Genomic DNA, 19,577 nt, shown 5'->3' with positions numbered 1-19,577 from the left:
TTAGCAGCGGAGGCGTCACTGCAACCTGCAAAACATGTCTGTAGGAGCCATTTTTAGATCTATGTACACAGAGTATTCAGACTCCTCCACATTATGCACACTTTATTGTTTTTTTGTAGGTTTAATTGTAAATGGATAAAACCTATTTTTGGACATTTTTGCAAGTTCACTAAAAATCAAAAAACTGTGATGTCTCATTGAATTTACACAGGTTTGTCAAAGCCTTTGTCCTGTATAGTATGATCAAGTGCTTCATGTTTGCTTGAATTATTCTTGAGATGAATCCAGAAAGAGGAGCCTTGGTCACGGAGGCGATTAAAAACCTTTAACGTAGGTACAGAAATCGTCTGCTGAGATGGGAGAATGACCTTCTTAGCAGCAAGCCATCAATCAGGCCTTTTGTGATAGAGTGGCTAGACGGAAACCACTCTTAAATAAAAGGCACATTACAGCCTGCTTTGAGGTTCACAGAATTTAAAAGGACTCTGAGAGCAAAGAAGAAAGAAGATTTTCTGCTCTGATGAGACAAAACTTGAAGTCTTTGGGTAAAACTTTTAGTATAAATTAGATTTAACTTCTGTGTCTGGTGAGAACAAGGCAGCGCTCATCATCTGGTTAACCCTCCTGTCCTCCTCCCGGGTCCTGGATCTCTTTTGACTGTTCCTTCTTTCCTTCCTTCCTCCCTCTTTCTTTAATTTTTCCTTCGTTCTTCCCCTCCTCCCCTCTTTCTTTGCTCCCTTCTCCTTCCATACTTCTTTCCTCACTTCCTTCTTTACTTCCTCCTTTCCTTCCTCCCTTCCCTCTCTCCTTACTTCTTTCCTCTTTTCCTCCCTCCCTCCTTCCTTCCTTCCTTCCTTCCTTCCTTCCTTCCTTCCTTCCTTTCTTCCTTCCTTCCACATTCCTTCCTCCCTTCGTTCCTCCCTTCCTTCCTTCCTTCCTTGCTTCCTTCCTTCCTTCCTTCCTCATTCCTTCCTCCCTTCTTTCCTCCCTCCCTTCCTTCCTTCCTTCCTTCCTTCCTTCCTTCCTCCTGTCCCTCCTTCCACCTTTCCTTCCTCCCTTACTTCTTTCCTCACTTCCTTCCTTCCTTCCTTCCTTCCTTCCTTCCTTCCTTCCTTCCTTCCTTGCTTCCTACCTTCCTCCTGTCCCTCCTTCCACCTTTCCTTCCTCCCTTACTTCTTTCCTCACTTCCTTCCTTACTTCCTTCCTTCCTTCCTTCCTTCCTTCCTTCCTCTTTTCCTCCCTGCCTCCCTCCTTACTCCTTTCATTCATTCCTTTTTTCCTCCCTTCCTTCCTTCCTTGCTTCCTCCTGTCTTTCCTTGACCTGAGGGCAACAGGAGGGTTAAGTATCATCTCTACAGTGAAGCTTGGTGACGGCAGCATTAAACTACATGTCTGCTTCTCACTGAATCATGCAGAGCATCTCCACAGTGAAGCAGAGAGTCGCTACCCTCTCAGATTGATGATTGAGTTATTACACTTGATTGAAGGATATTTCGTGTGTTGTCAGGACGTCCACTCTCAGGGTGAAGTGATCTCCTGTCTGGAGAAGGCGTTGGTGAAGCAGGCGGAGCAGCAGGATCGGGCTGCTCATCAGATCAAAGAGGAGTGTCAGAGGGCCATCCTGCGGGTGGCGGAGCTGTCGTCAGATGACTTCCACCTCGACCGACATCTTTATTTCTCCTGCCGAGACGACAGGGAGAGATTCTGTCAGAACGTAAGGAGACGCTGCTGTTTTCTGAAGATTTAAAACTATATAAAGATGTTATTAGGTTTCAAAATGTGTGTCATTCATTGACATGTTTGTTTTTATCCAAAATCAGGAGCAAATTAGGATGTATCAAATCACAAATGTTTCATTAACCACAATTAATAATACTAGATTCTGGCTGTTGAAAGACTCAGAGACTTTATAGTGTACACGCCTCTGAATTTGTTCTTTCAATTAAACATTTAATTATAAATATTTGCAATCTGCATCAAAATACACACATACTGACAGATTTTTCATTTAACTTCAACTACAGGAAGTGTGGGAGTGAGACATTTTAAAAATCCTCCTCTCCTTTTATTTCAGGTTTTAAAAAATTGCTGAATCAGCACCAAAAAACAAGCCTCTTCTTTCTATGCTAATCTTCTACTTTCCCACCAAATTTCATTCAAAATGTTCACAAATGAATAAATAGACCAAAGCATAACCTCATTAATGAATCATTATTTACCTTGTTGCTAAATGTTACTAGTGCTGCTCTTAAAGTGTCTCTAATACGTTAATAGTCTTTTTCCTCTTTGATCTTTTAAAATTAAAATACAGTTTTATAAATATGGTCGTTGGATGAGTTAACTGATAAATACGATTTCTTTATCTTGATGATGATATCTTTAGATTCTCAATTAGATTTTCATGCAAACATATTGTTTAAATCTTAATATGAAAAATAAAGACAAACAGCTGTTTACTGGATATATTATTTTCTGTTATGTGAGCTTAAAAAGGCATGTCGATTTTCTACTATGATAAACAAAAATGAGTACAGGTAACAGCTTCCTGGAGTGTGTGAAATTAGTCTAAACATGTTTGAACAGTTATAGCAAAGCATGAAAACCATCAGTATTCTCTTGATGATGATATAAAAGTGTTTCTCTCTCTTTGCCCCTCGTCTCCTCAGACTCAGGCAGGAGAAGGAAAAGTCTACAAGTGTCTGTTCAATCACAAGTTTGAAGAGGCCATGTCAGAAAAGGTAACACCGACTCAACATCTATCACCCGCAAGAGGAATCTCATAAACTCATGAACTCAGGCGGCCTCGATCAGTCACTAATACTCCCCTCTTCCTCTTCCTCTTTCTTCCTCCCCTCTCTCCCCCCCAAAAGTGCAGAGACGCTCTGACCACCCGTCAGAAGCTGATCTCTCAGGACTACCGGGTCAGTTACTCTCTGGCTAAAGCCTGTAAAGTGGATCTGAGGAAGCAGCGCTGCAGTCTGGACACCAACCTGCCGAGAGCCCGCGAGGCCCGACTGTCGTACCTGCTGCTGTGCCTGGAGGCCGCCGTGCACCGAGGTCCTGATCCATGACTCATTCTGTTTCCTTTCACGCTTAACTCAGTCGTCAAAATCATTAAAGTAGTGAAAATGCCCAGTTAACTACTAAACTAGAGATACAGATACATACATTTTAAATAAATAGAATATATAATTATTATCAGTAATAATCTGATTTTTTACTCACAGGTCGTCCGGTGAGCGGAGAGTGTCAGGGAGAGATGCTGGACTACAGGCGGATGCTGATGGAGGATTTCTCTCTGAGTCCGGAGATCGTGCTTCACTGTCGGACAGAGATCGAGGCTCACTGCTCCGGTCTGCACCGCAAAGGCCGCACGCTGCACTGCCTGATGAAGATCGGACGGGGCGACCGAAGCACCACCGTGGACAACGCCTGCCAGACCGCTGTAAGTTAGCTGGAGTCGATTTATAGTGATTTTCTACTAGAGATACTGTAGATTAGCCTCAATCCAGCATAGAAAAATATGTCTAAGTTTGCTTTGATTGGTTAGAGTCTCTATTTCTCTGTAGTTGGACCAATTATAGCAGTCAAATCTTCTTCTAAATGAGTTGAGAAATCAGGCTTTAGTGCTTATCTACTACTTTAGAGTATAAAGAAATGATAATTCAATAATTCAAAATAGTTTTATATGGTTTATAATAGTTTTGCAGTATCAGACAGTACTTTATAATTAATATGAAGGATGCAACTAATGACTATTTATTATTATCGATTCATCTACTGAACAATTGTCTGTGAAATTGTGTATTATAATCCCCAAGAGCCCAAAATTATGTTTTCAGAGTCCTTTTTTTCCCAGCCAACAGTCTAAAAACCACAAAATGTCTGTTAACTATCATATATGATTAATTTAAAACACTGCAACCATTAAATATTCTGCACTTTTACTTGACAATTGACAATTATTTAAATATCAAAAGTGACTGATTAATTTTCTGTCAGTTGACTAATCGATTAATTGACTTATTATTTAAAGTCTAATTTACACGAAGAGACACTAACAGACTTTATTTCATCATTGATTCATCTACCAATTATTTTCTCGAACAATTGTCTCATTATATTTCCCAAAAGCCCAAAATTAAACTAACTAACTAACTAACTATTTAACTAACTAACTAACTAACTAACTAACTAACTAACTAACTAACTAACTAACTAACTAACTAACTAACTAACTATCATATATGATTAATTAAAAACACTGCAACCATCAAATGTTTGGCACTTTTACTTGACAATAGAGTAAAACAATTATTCAATTATCAAATGATTATCATTTAAACTCTAATTTACATGTAGAGACTGTAACAGGTTATAAATCACTGTTCCTGCTGCTGACGTGTTTTCCTGAACCTTTGTTTCCGCTGCAGCTGCAGACTCTGATCCAGTCCGCCGACCCCGGCGCTGACTACCGCATCGACCGAGCGCTCAACGAGGCCTGCGAGTCCGTCATCCAGACCGCCTGCAAACACATCCGCAACGGAGACCCAATGTGAGCCGGTTAAACACACAAACGTCACGTCCAAATATCTGAAATATCCCTTTAAATTATGATCAGTGACCGTTTTGATTGTGTGATAAATTGTGCACATTCCTAATAGACACAAATTCATTATCTGGTGTGTGTGTGTGTGTGTGTGTGTATTTGTGTGTGTGTGTGTGTAGGATCCTGTCGTGCCTGATGGAGCATCTATACACAGAGAAGATGGTGGAGGACTGTGAACATCGGCTGTTGGAGCTGCAGTATTTCATATCCAGAGACTGGAAGTGAGTTCATCCATCAGCAGTGAAGTTTCTGCTCTTCACTTCAGAGCTGCTTTAAATCATCGCTGCAGTTAGTTGAGATTAATGCGACAGTTTACACAAACAGTTATCAACAATATTGGCATGACAAATAACAGTTCATAGGTAGATTATTTATGTATTCATCATATTCATTTTTCTTTATAAACTGAACAGTATAGTAGAGGAGACAATAGTACCATACAGATGAATCTCCTCTCTGTGTCTCCCAGACTGGATCCCATCCTGTATAAGAAGTGTCAGGGCGACGCTGCCCGTCTCTGCCGCACGCACAGCTGGAACGAGACCAGCGAGCTGATGCCGCCGGGCGCCGTCTTCTCTTGCCTCTACCGCCACGCGTACCGCACCGAGGAGCAGGGACGCAGGGTACGATTTGTAACATGTGATCAATCTCGCTCCTTTTCAAAATGTGTTGAGATAGTTTATTGTTGTAACTCTGCAGCTGTAAAAACTTTCATGTTTTTTAAACTTAACAGGTAAAAACTGAGGAGAAGGTAAGTGGTCGATGGTTCACCTCAAACAATCTGTATTGATCCTGGTGAAGGGGTTAATTGATGATGATGATGATGAAAATGACATCGACAATCCAGGTTGAGATGAGATTTTAATCTGTGCCTGACTGATAAACTGGGGTGATTTTGTGTGTGTGTGTGTGTGTGTGTGTGTGTGTGTGTGTGTGTGTGTGTGTGTGTGTGTGTGTGTGTGTGTGTGAGTGTGTGTGTGTGTGTGTGTGTGTGAGTGTGAGTGTGAGTGTGAGTGTGAGTGTGAGTGTGAGTGTGAGTGTGAGTGTGAGTGTGAGTGTGTGTGTGAGTGTGAGTGTGAGTGTGAGTGTGTGTGTGAGTGTGAGTGTGTGTGTGTGTGTTCCTTCCCCACAGCGATGCCGAGCAGTGCCAGTTTATCACTCTGTCTGCTTAAATATGCAGAAGCTTACCAACATCAGCAAATAAAATCACACAATTTGTTTTTATGTTAAAGTATTTCACGTCAAACAATCAATCCAAGATATCAATATCACATCAGTCTCAGTATCAATCTATAATCTAGTATCTGTTTCTAGTACTAATGTGTGTGTTTATTTGTTTGTGTGTGTGCGTAGTTATCACGGGACTGTAAGGTGGAGGTGCAGAGGATTCTCCACCAGAGGGCGCTGGACGTGAAGCTGGACCCCGAGCTGCAGAAACGATGCATCACGGACCTCGGCAAGTGGTGCAGCGAGAAGACGGAGGCTGGACAGGTGGGACACATAAATGCTGATATCAATTATAACTGATGCTTTAATCAGCTGGTTGATCTTTAACCGCCCTCTGTTGGTTGTTCGACCCATCATCATGTATCTTCTTATATTTAAACCATAAAAAACCTTTTAGAGTTTTGCACGTTGTAGTCATTTAAACACTAATCTTTCATACTTTCTGCTGACTGACTATTTCCCACATCTGTATTTGCGTGTGCAGGAGTTGGAGTGTCTGCAGGATCATTTGGAGGACTTGGTCTCTACCTGCAGGGAAGTCGTGGGCAACCTGACAGAGCTGGAGTCAGAGGTCAGAGCTCAGCAGTATTAACCTGAGTAGCTGAGAGGTGTTGATGATATGGGATCTTCTTTGTCTCACCTGTATACTGTCTCATTGTTCAGGACATCCAGATTGACGCGCTGCTGATCAGAGCCTGTGAGCCCGTCATCCAGACTCACTGCCATGTAAGAATATCAACTTTGCTTTATGTACACACAAAGAGTTTTACCTTAACATGGTAAAAGCTCAATTACACTCATCCAAAAGGTTTCTTTAGTTCTTAAATCCACTCCTTTAGTTCTTTATGAATCTAAAGCAAGTCCAGTTATTAACTTTGCCTTTATGGATATGTAGATAATTATATGTGTTTGTGTGTGTGTGTTTGTGTGTGTGTGTGTAGGATTTCGCTGATAACCAGATCGACACCGGTGACCTGATGGAGTGTTTGGTTCAGAATAAACAACAGAAGGAAATGAACGACAAGTGTTCAGTGGGTGTTACGCACTTCCAGCTGGTCAGTTACAACATTTCTCTGTTTTTATCTCTTTCTTTCTGTTTTTTTTTTTTTTTTTTTTTTTTTTTTTGCCCCATTCTCACCAGAAATACTTTCATTAATTACATTTTACATTTTACAACTAATTTGGGAGATAAATCCAAATGAATCTGCTCTTAGCTATTTTCTTTTCACTAAAAGGAGTTTTTCAGTCCTGGTTGGTTGGTTGCTATGAAGCAGCATATCTTAAAAACGTGTGAAATTAATTGGGCTGAGGCATAAATAATTGATTTTGAATTTATATTAAAAATTTCTGCACATTTATCTCTTATTAATAAAGATCTAGAGGATTGTGCAACCTTAACAGAGGTGTGTTTCTGTGAGTGCTTACTTGTTGTTTTCTATTTCTCTCTGTCATTCAGGCACCTTTGCTTAATCTTTCCTTAAATGTTTTGCTTTAGATTACATTTATAACTAATTTCAAATTATTTTTACTTAAAGATCAAGTTTATCTCGCCTACAACTAAATAGATAACAGGGTTTTTTTGTTCTTCTACCTCTGTTACAGTCATTTTAAAGAAGCAAGTCATTATTTATTTTAAAAGTAATTTAAAAGTAATCATAGGATTGGGAAACTATAATTGTTTTTTTAGTGTTTTGCTCTGCTGCAGGTGCGTCTGTATAATAAGAGGCTTCATTAAATCTCCATTTCCCTTGTTCCCAATTTACAGATTCAGATGAAGGATTTCCGCTTCTCCTATAAGTTCAAGATGGCCTGCAAGGAGGACGTTCTGCGCCTGTGTCCAAACATCAAAAAGAAGTGAGTTTTACAGACATAGTTGAACATTTTGGATTAGAAGAAAGTGAGTATGTGTATTTACCAAAATGTGGAATTAATGTCACATTTGATGCTGTTTTATTCTTCTCTTTGTTTCTCTGCAGAACACTTAGTGAGAAAGTAATTGTATGCATCCAGTAGATCTGATTTGAACTAACTAACACGTTTGATGTTTGTGACCCTTCAGGGTGGACGTGGTCATCTGTCTCAGCACCACAGTGAGGAACGACACGCTGCAGGAAGCCAAAGAGCAGCGGGTTTCTCTCAAGTGTCGTAAACAGCTGCGGGTGGAGGAGCTGGAGATGGTACCTCCCACACACACACACACACATACACACACACACACACACACACACACACACACACACACACACACACACCCACACGAGTCCAGATTAGTTTTGCGACAGGTTTCCATGACAACTCTCTACTTACGTCACATAATGTTAATGCAACCGTTTTGGTCTTCATAGCAAACACACACACACATACACACACACCAATAAAAACAGTCATACCTCGGTACATGAGCTGCAGCATCAACTTCAAACAAGATGCATTTCTTGTTTCCTAGCATGGCTTAACAGGCTTTTAGTAGATGACTCTTATTTTATTGTGCTCAGTCCTGATAATGTTTTTTTTTTGCCACGCTAGCAGCATTGATCAATAACTATTGAATGGATTGTCATGCACTTTTAATAATAATAATAATAATTAATATTATTATAATAAACTTTATTTACAGAAGTAATAAAACCAAACGAGGCAGATAAAAGTAAGTTATGAAGAGCACAGAGATAAAGACAGAGACACAGAAGTAATAGATCATGGTGAATTAAATAATAAATAAAATGCTTAGAAGTGAAACACTAAAAGAATAAAATCAACCTCCTGTATGAGTTGGCACCAAATTTGGATGGATTGTAATAATAACCATCATCAAATCAGTTTCACTGTGTCTAATACTTTAGTTTACGACCACATACCTGCAATACTAACAACACCCCCACCCCCCCTTCAGCTGTACTTTGTGTTTAGAGCTCATTAGCAAACATTAGCATGCTAACAGGCTGAACTAAGATGGTGAACATGGTAAACATTACACTTTATGTATGTTAGCTCAAAGCTTCACTGTGCCAAAGTTCACACAGCTGATAGCAAGACTGAAGACTCTGCAGGTTATAATATGAGGTCTGCAATGCTCTGACTGACTGTGTGAAACAGCCTGTGAAAAATCTAATTATATATTTACTGATATCTTAAAACAAATCAACAAATGACGGACTTCATGCAATGACAGATAATGTTAGTGTGTATCACAGTCCATTTATATTGTTTAACTATCAGCTTATGAGCCAGTTGGTGCAGAGTCCATCACCAGAGTTTACTCAAAGCAAACTTCAGACCAATGTTTAGTAGTTGACTCAGTGTTTCATTTAACAGACTTCATCGTTAACGTGCTTTAATCCTGGAGAAATATTATAATAATACTTTAAAACACTAACACATTAGGCCAAGTGTGAAAATGCTGTCGAACAGTTTCAGCAGTTTTGTTTGCCTGTAAAGCTTTTAGCTTATGTAACACCATGAAACCTCGTAGCTACTTTATTACGTTAAACTTACAACTCTTCATTCTCCTCTCATCTCAGTCGGAGGATATTCGGTTGGAGCCAGAGCTGTACGATCCCTGTAAGTCTGACATCAGCCGCCTGTGTCCCAACGTGGCCTTCGGTAACGCTCAGGTAAGAAACATCAGACGCACTACAAACATTAGAAATATGAAGACATACAGAAATGTTTAAAACACTTCTCTCATCTTTCCTCCTGTCCCTCCCTCCCTCCGTCTGATCTCTCTTCTCTCTTTTCTCCACCTCTCCCTCTTCCCTCTGATCTGCCTCCTCTCGTCTCCTCCTCAGATGATCGAGTGTCTGAAGGAGCAGAAGAAGCAGCTCAGTCAGCGATGCCACCAGCGGATCTTCCGGCTGCAGGAGACGGAGATGACCGACCCCGAGCTCGACTACCAGCTGATGAGAGTCTGCAAGCAGATGATCAAGGTGAGGAAGATGAGGAGGAGGAGGAAGAGAAAATACTTGTGATTTAAGACAGGAAGTGGAGCGATGTCACTGACTGAAACTCTCTCCTGCAGCGGTTCTGCACCGAAGCCGACGCCAGAAACGTTCTTCAGTGTCTGAAACAGAACAAGAACAGCGAGCTGATGGATCCAAAGTGTAAACAGATGATCACCAAGAGGCAGATCACCCAGAACACAGGTGCACACGTTAATAAAACACCTGGAATATGCAAATATGATGCAAGATTTCATATAATCCGATCTCCACGTTGACTTTACTGACACATCCTCCTCTCTTCTTCCTCCTCCAGACTACAGGTTGAACCCGGTGTTGAGGAAAGCTTGTCGAGCCGACATCCCGAAGTTCTGCCAGTCTATCCTGAACAAGGCGAGCGAGGACAGCGAGCTGGAGGGTCAGGTCATCGCCTGCCTCAAACTCAAATACGCAGACCAGGTGAGACCTCGATGACATCACAGTCTGTTTCCTGAAACCTCTGCAGGAAGTAGCAGGAGGCTTTAAAACCGATGAAACTTAACGTTTTAGTTTATTTTATACAAACTTCCTGGAAATTCTCTGAGGTCTGAAGAGCTGCAGATATTTAATGGTTAATAATTGTGACATTTAGCAGAGTTGGTGCTGCAATGTGGTAAAAATAATGAGAAAAATGAGAACTGCTAAGACTCCTAATAAGTTAGATTCTTAACAATTATGTAAATGGCATAACATATTTCAGTGTCTAATTAGTTGTATTTATTTTTTTCAAACCAAGTATTTGCACATTTGTTTTATAACCCTTTCAAATAAATGTGCTCAGAGTTGACAGTTAAACAGCAATTACCTTCAGGGAAAAAAACTAAAATGTTAATATATTGTTTGACACACAAAACTACACTGAAAGCTAAGTATTAACTATCAGATCCAGAATTGTCAATAGTTTAATTTGCTAAGGATTTTTTCTAATTAACAGCTACGTATGAACCCAAATATTTCGAATCAGCACTTACTAACTTAAACAACTTAATATTTTTTATATTTTTTCTTATAATTTGTACCAAATTGCACCAGCCTCTCTGTAAAATTAACCATTCATTGAAAGTTGCCAGGAAATTCTTATCAAATTAAGGGACCTGTAAAATAAAGTTTTACTCAAAACTGCAAATAAAAGATGAGGATTTAAAAAAAGGCTCAAACCAAACAATATAAATGTATATAAAGGTCCAGTTAACCTTAAAGATCATCTACACTGTGTTCAGATTAACTACTGCAGATAAAACTTGAGTTAATGGTGGACTAATTTTTAAATACAATTTTAACTTACTTTAACTGGTTATGAAATTACAGGTACAAGCCAGGTACTCCTAAATCTGTGTTTCATGAGTCTTTTAAAATATGTACATAGAGAATTGTGATATTTTGTGATTGTTGTATTAAACTGTGTGTTTCCTGGCTGCTGTTTGGTTCAGAGGTTGTCTCCAGACTGTGAAGACCAGATCAGAGTGATCCTGCAGGAGTCAGCGCTGGACTACAGACTGGACCCACAGCTGCAGATGCACTGCTCCGACGAGGTACACACACACACACACACACACACACACACACACACACACACACACACACACACACACTGCATATCCTCCTTGATGTCTCTTCTCCTCCCTTCACGTGTCCCGTCCTCCTCTTTTCTCCTCCCCGCTCCTCCAGATCTCCAGGTTGTGTGCGGAGGAGGCAGCAGCTCAGGAGCAAACCGGTCAGGTGGAAGAATGTCTGAAAGTCAACCTGCTGAAGATCAGACAGGAGGGCTGTAAAAAGGTACATTTACTTCACACTGTCTGCTGCACTAGTTGAGGATTACTTCGACTAAAAGTATCTTTTTTCTTTTTATATTTATTGAAAATCTTCAGTCAGTACACAGTTTAGAAGATAAGATGTTTATAAGTCTTGTGCACATTTTCAAAAGCAGGCTGCAGGTTTCAGGTCATCTTAACACACTTTGAAGAAAATTAAATAGACGACTACTTGAGTCTACTACTTGAATTTATCACATTTCATTTTATATATCTTATTAAAGTTGCATTATTATATTATTCACACAGTTACTGCACCAACAGGGACTATTTAAAAAATCATTCCTTGGTGTGTTCAGGTGTCTGACAACTGTAGGAAAAATGTGTTAAATGATCAACAAGCCAATATTTAGATTTTGGAAACATTCACATGTTTTTGTAAGCATAGATGGACATTTGTTCCAAAGGTTTTAAATGTCTTTGCATTAATTTCTTTCTGTCTGATTGACTTATTTAAAACACCACAATGAGGCTGAGCTTACTGATTTAGAGGTGAAACGGTCCAAATCACAACACTACATAGAAACTGATGCTAAATTTGAACTTTTATCAAACAAAAACATCTTAAAGTAGATTTTACATTTTCCTTCTTTTCTTTATTCTTATTTCTTTGGTGAATGCTGGTCTGTAATATAGTTGTGCAGCAATCTTAAGCAAGACTCAGAACATTTAGATTTCAACAGACTCTCCTGGTCAAATATAAAACATATTATTAAGGTTAAAAAAGAGGCTTCACCATCAAAAATATCCAGCATGTCTCAAAGATTAAACTCAACCAGGACTTTGAGTCACTGTCTGTGTCTAGAAGCTGTTTAGATGATTCAGTCCAAAAAAAGATCTGGTGTTGGTTTGAAGATAAGTTATTTTTTCATTTCTTCTTCTCGTGTGCAGGAAGTCCTGAACATGCTGAAGGAGAGTAAGGCGGACATCTTTGTGGACCCGGTCCTCCACACAGCCTGCGCTCTGGACCTCAAACACCACTGTGCTGCCATCACTCCCGGCAGAGGAAGACGTGGGTGCTTTCACTCATTTTATTCACATCTTCGCTGTTTCTCGTGTTTGTACTGACTCATAAAGACGTATCAACTTGTTGGCTTTACCTCTGACTATCAACACATAGGATTGACACCTTTCAGTTTGTGTTTGCATGTTTTACTTTTGTCTTTCTTTCTCACCATCCAGAGATGTCGTGTCTGATGGAGGCGTTGCAGGACAAAAGAGTCCGTCTGCAGCCAGAGTGTAAGAAAAGACTTCAAGACCGCATCGACATGTGGAGCTACGCTGCCAAGGTAAACACCAGGAGGAAGCATCTCAACTTAAAAAGATGTTTTACTCCCTGTATTAATCTGTTTATTGTTTGTTTTTGCTGCTGTGCATCATAAAAGTCATGATATACAGTCAGGGGTGCTGTAAGACATTAATAGAATATTTAATTCACAATTAAACTAATGCATTAAACTAACACTTTATTTGTATGCAGAGTGTTGCATGCATGTCTACACAGTGTTATATTATCACAGCTCAATGTCAGTCAATATTGTACAGTTAGTATTAGACTACAAGAGAGTTGCACGCCTTCATAGATAGAGGTGATGTTACAGAATTAATGCATGGTTGGTGGGGCCCGATGTAATATCTTTTCAAGGGGCCCAACATCCCTGGTGATGCCCCTGTATACAGTGATTTTTGAGTGCTGACATCTCAAACTCGTGATCTGAAAAGAACGAGTCGAGCATCTTTAGTTTCGCTGTTTTAATCTGTCCGTCTGTCCTGTAGGTGGCGCCAGCAGAGGGTTTCTCAGACCTGGCCGTGCAGGTGATGCTGTCGCCCTCAAAGAACTACATCCTGCTCATGATCGCTCTGAGCGTGTGCATCCTCTTCCTGGTGGGGCTGCTGTGTGGTCGCATCACCAAGCGGGTGACGAGAGAGCTGAAGGACCGGTAGAGGACGAGCGCTTCGACGCCTTCGGAAAAAGACTGACTCCTCGCACCTCCCTGTATCTCTCCTCTTCCTCCTCCTCTTCCTCCTCTTCTCTCAGATGCCTGGTCTGTAACCAGCCAACCTGCACAGTGCCAACGCCAGAGCTCACATCTAGACCTCCTCGGTCCCCGAATCTCACGAAAAAAACCTTTAAAAAATCTCCATTTGGGCATCTCCAAACCTCGATTGATCGTCTCTCTGATCGGAGCATTTGTACTTTTTTTTCCTCCTCCGAGCAAATCCTGCTTTTCTCCGATGACATTTGTTTGGAGTTGGATGCGAGATCGTCAGGCATCTTTTCCGTTTCTTAAATAAGCGCTGTTCATGGTGTGACTGAGGGATGCTGCTTCTCTCTCGCTGAGGTTAGGATTTCTTTCCCCCCTTTCCCTTTCGTTAGATCCTGAAGCTTTTTGTTTTTTGTTTTTTTTGTTGTCATATTTAATGGAGACTGGAAGCATGTAGAGCTACAAGAAATCGTTTCATTATAAGTGACTGCGGCTGCCTGAATCGCACAAGAAGCTACTTGGAAAATTGAGGCAAACTTTTAAAGGTTGAATTCTGAGATCAACTTGTTGCTTGTTGAAACGTTTTTTTTTTTCCTTTTTTCTCATCGTTCATGAAAATCCCGTCCTCTTCACATCCAGCTCGCCAGGTACGACTCTTAACATCTTTTCAGACCAGTTAGGACCCACATCGCGAGGGTTAAGCTGGTCTCTATTATCAGAAACATTGTGTGCACATTCAATTTTATCCTTTTATAACTTCATTTAAATGCTAATAATTCAATCTTTGCACTTTTTATTTTTATGCCTTATTTATTGTTGATTAATGACTGATTCTTGAGTTTTGTGTGTGTTGCTGTGCAGCTAAACACAGCTGCTGAGGTGAAAGTCAGCAGCTGTGAGAGGTCAGATTACACAAGTGGAAGCCAAAATGTTTTATTCATCTCAATTGTTGGATTGTAAAGACGATAAAAGTCACTATTTGTGTTGCCTTTTAATGAACAGACTCAACCTGCCACATAAACAGAGCAGCACAGACATGAGCGGTTATCTTTGTTTTATGAGGGAGGAAGTTAGAGCTGCAACTAATCCTTATTTCCATTATCAATGAATCTGCTGATGAATCGTTCGGTCTGTAAAACATCCGAAAATTGTCTTATTTCATCCAACCAACAGTTTAAATCTTGAATACATTCAATTCACTGTAATGTAAGATAAAGAAAACGCATCTAAGAATGTTTAGCACATGATTCATAGATTATCAAAATAGTTGCTGATTGATTTTTTCATTGATCAAGTTGACTAATCTTTGCAGCTCCAGAGGAAATGATGGATCATGTGGATATCGCCTTTTTAAAGATGAGACTTGTGTTAAGAAAAAAAAAAGAAAAAAAAAAAGCTGTTTTTTCTCTTTTCTTAAAATATCTGATCATTTATTTATTGAGCCTAAACCTGCACTGAGTTGCTAACCTACTGAAATACAGCGTAAAGTTGTTTCTTCCTTTTTTCTTTTTTTTCCCAGCAAGTTTTGAGTAATTCCATGAGTCCAGATGAGTCGGTCCAAATGTCCAAAAAACTAAAAATATCTCTTTATTTTCAACAAATTAAGCCATGAGGAGAAAAAGACAAAAGAGTGATGAATTAGAACAATAAGCTGTAACTATGCTTTGACTTCCTGGAGTCCTGTTGCTATGGTGAGGTTGCCAGGCGAGTTTCGTAAAGTACATTTATACAACACTAATTTCTCTATTTAACTCCCTCCAAAAACAGCTGTCTTTTTTTTTTCCTACGGATGAAATAAATGAGATACAACATGTTAATTAGTGAGCGTTAGAGATGCTGGCAGATGAATTATTTAGTTTGGACGGAGCCACGTTAGCTGTTTTTCTCTCTCTGCTTTTCAGCCTTTATGTGAAGCTAAGCTAACTGCCTCCTGGCTCCAGCTCGTATTAAGCTAATGTACACTACCTGCCTGTTCTGCTGCCCTCCAAGAGCCCAAAAAACATATAATTAAAGCAGTTTTTAAAGAGTACTCCCCCAGTTTAGCATCACATTTAATCATGACTGACTCAGAATGGACAGTTTAGTATCAGAGTTAATGCAGCAGATCCACACATTGTTCTTTCTTGTCAAAAACTTGCGCCTACATTACCCACAGTTCAATTTGATCGCTGACAGTTTTATGCTAATAGTGGCTAATATAGCCTCGAGGAGCTAGCTACACATGTCTGATAACTTCACTTCTTTATGGCTCCATTTTCAAATGTGTAGTCTTCAGCCTCAACAGATACATTTATCAGATGTCACACAGCTCCCACGAAAAGGTTTATACTACTTTTTTCATACTTCACTTTACTTTTAATATTAACAAAAGAAGAAGAATGTCTTCCCCTTGTCCTAAATTGACACTAAAATACTTCCTTGTTTTATGAATGAAGCGGTACACAAGTTGAACTGCTGTAGAGTCTGTTTGACCAATCAGCAAACCTTAAAGATCCTTTACTTTTGAAAAGTATAAAAAGGGACTTTTTAGAGGGTAAAATAACTTTCCTAATCCCTGGAGAAAGTTTAAATATATGCAGTTGTACTTCCCAAGGCTGAGGCATTCAGCTGATCTGTGTGTTTAGATTTTATTTATTTCCACCAAGTGTGTGACCATCAACTTGAAGCCTGAGCTGATTAATATCTGATGTGTATTTTCAATTAAATAACACATATTTATAAAACATTTTTTATCATTTTGAGTCTCCAGTCATGGTTTTAGAAGCTCAAGATCAACTCAAGTATCAGAGTTTTAGTGCCCTTAAAACTGACGTTGTCCAATTTAAGAAAAATGTATCAGATGCAGGGAAGTTTTTGAAGGATTTATTCTGATATCACAACATTTCATAAATGAAAATAAATTCCCTCGGCCAGTATTTTACAGATATTAGAGCCATAAACAGATAGTTGTGCTGCAGGAAAATGACTGACATTATACTGTTTTCTTTTTTGTTGTTGTTGCAGTTTTGTTCTTTTTCTAAGTGTTGACTCTTTCTTTATGTGATGCATTTCATGTACTTTCTAAAAAAAAAAAAAAAAAGAAATAACCACATTTTTTCTTTTTTGCAAATATTTTGCAGCTTGCACATTAATTTCTGTAAATGATGAAAACCAGAAAAAACCGTCAAACTTTTTTCTGCTCATTTACAAACGTCAACGAAGCTCAAGTTGCAAATAATTTGTGGACTCATTCTCGAAGGATTTTGACTGTGAAAAAATAAAAGAGGAATGTCTTTTAAGTGAGAGCAGAGCGGATCGGTCGTCAGATAGAAACCAACAGCTCGCTGCTTTGAGCTTTTCTAAAAATGATCCTTTTGTTTCTGTCTGCGTCAGCTGAAGCCGGACGTTGAATCGGAGCGATTTAACAGGCCATTAAAATACAGCTATCATAACCAGTTTTGTATGTAAGTCTCTACGTGTACAAACTTTATTGGTGTGCAATTTGTTTCTTTTTAGATTATGCTATGTAATATGAAGATGTAACAGATTTATCATTGTGAGATTTGATTTTGCTGTACAGATAAAAATTTGTCAATTTAATAAAACTGTCTGCTGATTTTCATATCTTCGTCTCAACGTGAGTGTTTTTAAATACTGAGCGTCGTGTTCTTGGTCTATAGTGTTTTTTAAAATGAAGATATATTGCATTAAATCAAAAAGGAACTTTCAGGAGGTCTGGAAGGAACAAAAACAGCTGTAATTATTCCTCCTGTTCATACTGACCATTAGAATATCATCTTTATAATAAACTTATAATGTAAGTGATGGAGGACTAAATCCACAGTCCTCCTTCTGTGTAAAATAAAGTACTTAAAAGTTGATCTGAAGCTAATATGAAGCTTCAGTCGTCCACATGAGTCAAATCTTCATCTTCTATGTTTCAATGTTACAGTGTTTTTAGTACCAAAGTCTTTTTGTTACTATACTTCCACCACAGCTCAACAGGGAAACACTAAGAGGGAATCTGATGCTATAAAGACTGTAAATGTGTCAGATATCACTTGATATGACTAACTCAGACTGATGAAGCTCAATATAAGCTTCACATCTACTTTTAAATGGATTTTGTCCTCCATCACTTCTACTGAAAGCACATTTGAAGGAGATTTTTTAACAGTCAGTATGAACAGGAGGAATGATTACAGCGAGGAAAACATATTTCAGTGCTCATATAAAATTATAAACCTGTCCTTTAACTGCACAGAGAGGATTTAATACAGACCTACCGTATAAACCTTTCTCCCTGCAGTCGTTTTGACGTGTCAAACACAAGTGTTACTACTAATAATTAAGGCTGAGTTTCATGTATGCTGGCTCACTGACATGCTTTACACACTTTAAATGAGCTATTATTAAAGTTTTATTATTAAACTTGACAAGCCAAAATGCCTGCTGTGAAAAACTCGTGTCACACTGAATTATTCAGGCGTAACACAGACAGTCAGGAAGAGTTCAGCTCCTAACTAGAAGCAGTTTTCTACACCAGAGGGCGCTGTGATCGTGTTCAATACTGTAAGTGGTTTTCAATATTTAAAACAAACCAAACCCAACAGACAAACATCAAAGGAAACAATATTGATTTCTTTGTGTTTGGTCATAACTACCCCCTCCACTCAAAAATGTGTTTTTCTTGTTCTCTGTGCAGAATGATGTATGAGCAGTTTAATTTTTTACATTCATCTCTCTCAAACTTGAGTTTTAGTGTGACTTTACAACTAGCTTAGAGCCAGTTTTGGTCCAAGACGCAGCGTACACAAGCATGACATAGAAACTTACATCTTGTATCCAGTCATATTCTGACTCATTATTAATAGATTCTGATTTATTTCCAATGACTCATAACTTTTTTATATGAAAAAAATAAACAATGTATTATTCCAATCAGAGGACTTGTAGGGAGTTCTTAATTAGTCAATTAGTCGTGATGCATAAAAAATAATGTTTGGCATTTTAGCCGATTTCCAGAGTTTCATAGATTTTTCCAGAGCTTTTGAGCAGATCTTATAACCTTCTTCAGTGAGTGGAAGCTACTCAGGTATCATCATGAAACCCCCTAAACTTCCTCTCTTCCTGCTCCCATATACACATCACGTAATGATGTTACCTAACCTCTATTCACTGTAGACAGCTGTAGGATAGGGCTGAAAACTCTGGAAAAAGCTACAGGGTGAAATTAAAAACCCTTTACCTCAACAAATGTTTTACTTTTTGCTGATGTCGACATTTACTGAACATTCTGTACTAAAGAAAATTAATCATTCAACACTTTTTTTTAACTGTAACCTTATAATCAATCAAATTTTGCTCAGACTTTAGTTGTAATTTCCAACATAAACATAATTTAAAACTTTATATTAACATATTTTTAAATGCAAAGATCCTAAGATTGATTTATAATGGGAAACGGTTTTATTCCCTAATGTCTTTATGATTGGAACATAATGAACAGGAGGAATGATTACAGCAAGAAACACATGTTTCAGTGATTGTCTGGGCTCATGACTGTTGATTTAAGACAGACTTGAACATTTTTGAACCTGTCCTTTAAAGCATTGGGACGCAGCCGCTGGATGATAAATTACAGTATAAGAAAAGCAGCTTTAGCTCCACTCGACAAGGTATGCACTCAAAAAGTATACTGTAATTATTTAGTATGTTTGTTTAAATGCAGGTTATTAAAACTGACATGAAGACAAAACAAAAGTCTGTAAAACTTCTGACGGTAGAAAGCTCTTTATTGTTGCTTCCCACAACGTTATGTACTGTACAGGTTACAATTTTTTGGGAAGAAAAGGGAGAAAAAAAAAAAAAAAAAAAAGGAGCAGCAGCGTAGTAGCTTTAAATTCTCTAACGTTATTTTTTGGGACGTCTACATGGGTTAGCCGAGCAGGAGGGGGGGGGGGGGAAAGGAGACTCCCTTAAAAACAAA

General features: G+C 38.8%; 1 protein-coding gene across 1 annotated transcript in view; it reads left to right on the top strand.

Annotated features, from left to right (window-relative positions):
• Positions 1 to 17,212, top strand: part of LOC133978674 (Golgi apparatus protein 1-like) — a 32,766-nt gene extending 15,554 nt beyond the window's left edge. Inside the window, exons 5-26 of the mRNA XM_062416998.1 lie at positions 1,508 to 1,714; positions 2,667 to 2,738; positions 2,871 to 3,057; positions 3,228 to 3,445; positions 4,434 to 4,555; positions 4,729 to 4,830; positions 5,079 to 5,232; positions 5,963 to 6,100; positions 6,321 to 6,407; positions 6,500 to 6,562; positions 6,778 to 6,891; positions 7,602 to 7,690; positions 7,896 to 8,013; positions 9,358 to 9,450; positions 9,625 to 9,762; positions 9,855 to 9,978; positions 10,091 to 10,233; positions 11,244 to 11,345; positions 11,482 to 11,589; positions 12,516 to 12,636; positions 12,807 to 12,913; positions 13,401 to 17,212. Of these exons, the coding sequence (XP_062272982.1) occupies positions 1,508 to 1,714; positions 2,667 to 2,738; positions 2,871 to 3,057; positions 3,228 to 3,445; positions 4,434 to 4,555; positions 4,729 to 4,830; positions 5,079 to 5,232; positions 5,963 to 6,100; positions 6,321 to 6,407; positions 6,500 to 6,562; positions 6,778 to 6,891; positions 7,602 to 7,690; positions 7,896 to 8,013; positions 9,358 to 9,450; positions 9,625 to 9,762; positions 9,855 to 9,978; positions 10,091 to 10,233; positions 11,244 to 11,345; positions 11,482 to 11,589; positions 12,516 to 12,636; positions 12,807 to 12,913; positions 13,401 to 13,568 (2,775 nt within the window). The 3' untranslated portion in view covers positions 13,569 to 17,212. The remainder of the gene's footprint in view (positions 1 to 1,507; positions 1,715 to 2,666; positions 2,739 to 2,870; positions 3,058 to 3,227; positions 3,446 to 4,433; positions 4,556 to 4,728; positions 4,831 to 5,078; positions 5,233 to 5,962; positions 6,101 to 6,320; positions 6,408 to 6,499; positions 6,563 to 6,777; positions 6,892 to 7,601; positions 7,691 to 7,895; positions 8,014 to 9,357; positions 9,451 to 9,624; positions 9,763 to 9,854; positions 9,979 to 10,090; positions 10,234 to 11,243; positions 11,346 to 11,481; positions 11,590 to 12,515; positions 12,637 to 12,806; positions 12,914 to 13,400) is intronic.
• Positions 17,213 to 19,577: the final 2,365 nt, after the last annotated feature.

Source organism: Scomber scombrus, chromosome 1 (assembly GCF_963691925.1).
Source record: "Scomber scombrus chromosome 1, fScoSco1.1, whole genome shotgun sequence".
NCBI classification, from domain to species: Eukaryota; Metazoa; Chordata; class Actinopteri; order Scombriformes; family Scombridae; genus Scomber; species Scomber scombrus.
This window is presented reverse-complemented; position numbering and strand designations above follow the sequence as displayed.